At 39.3% G+C, this 2,192-nt stretch overlaps 1 protein-coding gene across 1 annotated transcript; it reads right to left on the reverse strand.

Annotated features, from left to right (window-relative positions):
- Nucleotides 1-1,595: 1,595 nt before the first annotated feature.
- Nucleotides 1,596-1,934, reverse strand: LOC122730148 (60S ribosomal protein L37a-like). The gene has a single exon (XM_043969395.1). The coding sequence runs from the start codon at nucleotides 1,932-1,934 to the stop codon at nucleotides 1,656-1,658; it is 279 nt and encodes a 92-aa protein (XP_043825330.1). The 3' UTR covers nucleotides 1,596-1,655.
- Nucleotides 1,935-2,192: the final 258 nt, after the last annotated feature.

A 2,192-nucleotide genomic window follows, 5' to 3' on the forward strand; every position in this document is an offset into this window, starting at 1 on the left:
CTGTCTGGATGCTGTATCAGGTATGAACTTCCAGGATGGATGCTGGCCTGTTCAAGTCTGCTGCCATGGCTGGAGACCATGGGGTGCCTTGTTCTAGGCCTGAAGGCTAGTTTGGCACTATTCCTGCCTTAGTGGGGTCCTATTGTGGCCTATTCCAGGAATTGTCCTGGCTTTGTCTTCTACTAGGGAATAGGCTAATTTGTACTTCATCTTCTACCTACCCTTGTTTTTCTCCCTTCCAAGTGTCCTCAGGATTCTGGAAGTTTTTTGTGAAGAGTTTATCACTGATTCCCTTTGGTTTTATTTACCATTGTTCCTTCTGATGAATTTTTATATCTTTATGGGAATGTCTGTGGGAAATTTGGGCTCTTCCAGGACCCAACACTATAATCTCCCCACAATTCCCAAGAAAAACTTCTCTGATTCTTATTTATAGTAGTGGTGAACTCTTTTATCCCCACTCATTGCTAACACCTTGATGGCCAACTTGGTGCAGTAAAAAGACCATTAGATTTAGAATTAAGGAAATTTAATTTGAATACTGGTTCTCCCACTTACTCTCTGTGTGACAATGGCTAAAGTATTTAAACTCTCTTAACTTCAGTTTCCTTATTTGTAAAATGAGGGTGTTGGACTAGATGACTTTTCAAATCTCATTCAACTCTAAATCTATGATTCTATGATTTCTGGTACTCAGACAATTGGTTCTATGAAAGGTCAGGAGGAGAATGTCACCACAGACTAAAGAAGTGAAATTAGAAAGTGGGGCAGGTTTATGGGGAAAGTCAATAATGTCAGTTCTAGATATGTTGAGTCTGAAGTGAAATATCCATGTGGAGATTCCCTCCACAGAGTGAGAGATGTAAGTCTAGATCTCAGAAGAGAGGTCAGGACTACAGAGTTTGGAGTAGTCTAACAGTGATAGTTGCAACCATGTTAATAAATTAAATTGATAAAGAAAAAATTGCTGAGAGGAAAGAGAAGGACAAGGATAGATATTTGTAAACTATATGTAGGAAAAAAGGATAAGGAGGAAGAAAGGAAGAAACAGAAAAACAAAATAACCAATGTGTACAACAGATGGACAAGAAGAATGAACAAAAGGTCCAAACTTAAGGAGACAAAATTGATTTTGTTCATAGTCTTGAGACTTGACAGAATGATGCTGTTGCTAGACTAGGGCTCTAAATCAGTATATCTTTCCTCCTTCCTTCCTTCCTTCCTTCCTTTCTTTCTTTCCTCGGAGGCAATTGGGGTTAAGTGGCTTGTCCACAGTCACACAACTAGTGAGTATATGAGCCTGGATTTGAACTCAGGTGTTCCTGACTCCAGGGCTTGTGCTCTAACTCCTGTTGGGTATGCCTTATTTGAAAAGAAATAGTTAAAGTAAAAGGTGGGTTAGGTTGAAGAAGATAAAAGAGTTGTTTTTATTAAAATATTCTTTAGCAAGGAAATTCCAAATACCAAAGGAAGGATATATAATGGATGAAGACCAATAGATTCAGAAGCAAATGCTTTTGCCATCAGGGTTTGCTACAAGCTACCCGAACATAAAAAGAAATATAAGGAATTCAGGAAACAGATAAAAAGTTTTATTCCATAAATTAACCCATTTATTGTTGGACTGTGGGCTACAGATATTTGATGGGGAGATTTTACTGGTCTTTCAATTCCTTCAGTCTTCTGATGGCAGATTTGACTGTGTCTGCAGAGGTGGTATGGTAGGTCCATGCACCACCAGCTACTGTTTTCATACAGGCCCCACAATGCCAGATACCCACAGCATGTCTCTTCATTTTGGTCTTGACACAGAAGGAAAAGGTATACTTGGCATGCTGGTTAATTTCAATTTTCTTCACCATTTTTCTGAGGGATGCACCATAACGTATTCCATATTTACCAACAATTCCGACCTTCTTGGTACATTTAACCATGTTGCCAGTTGTGGGCCTGGAGCTTGAAGAGCTTGAATGGCTTCTTTCATCCAAACCTTCTCCTCTTCAAATTTCCCTCTTTCTGTTGAAGGTTTCCAATGTTTCTAGGTTCATAACTTTGACATTTTCTTGGACTCTTCACTCACCTTCCCTCCCCTCCCTCATACATCCAATCAACTGGAAAATCTTGCTCTTTTTACTTTTACAAAACCTCTCTCCTTTGACCCCATTATCTCTAGACACACATCTACCACCTTA

Source organism: Dromiciops gliroides, chromosome 5 (assembly GCF_019393635.1).
Source record: "Dromiciops gliroides isolate mDroGli1 chromosome 5, mDroGli1.pri, whole genome shotgun sequence".
NCBI lineage: Eukaryota > Metazoa > Chordata > Mammalia > Microbiotheria > Microbiotheriidae > Dromiciops > Dromiciops gliroides.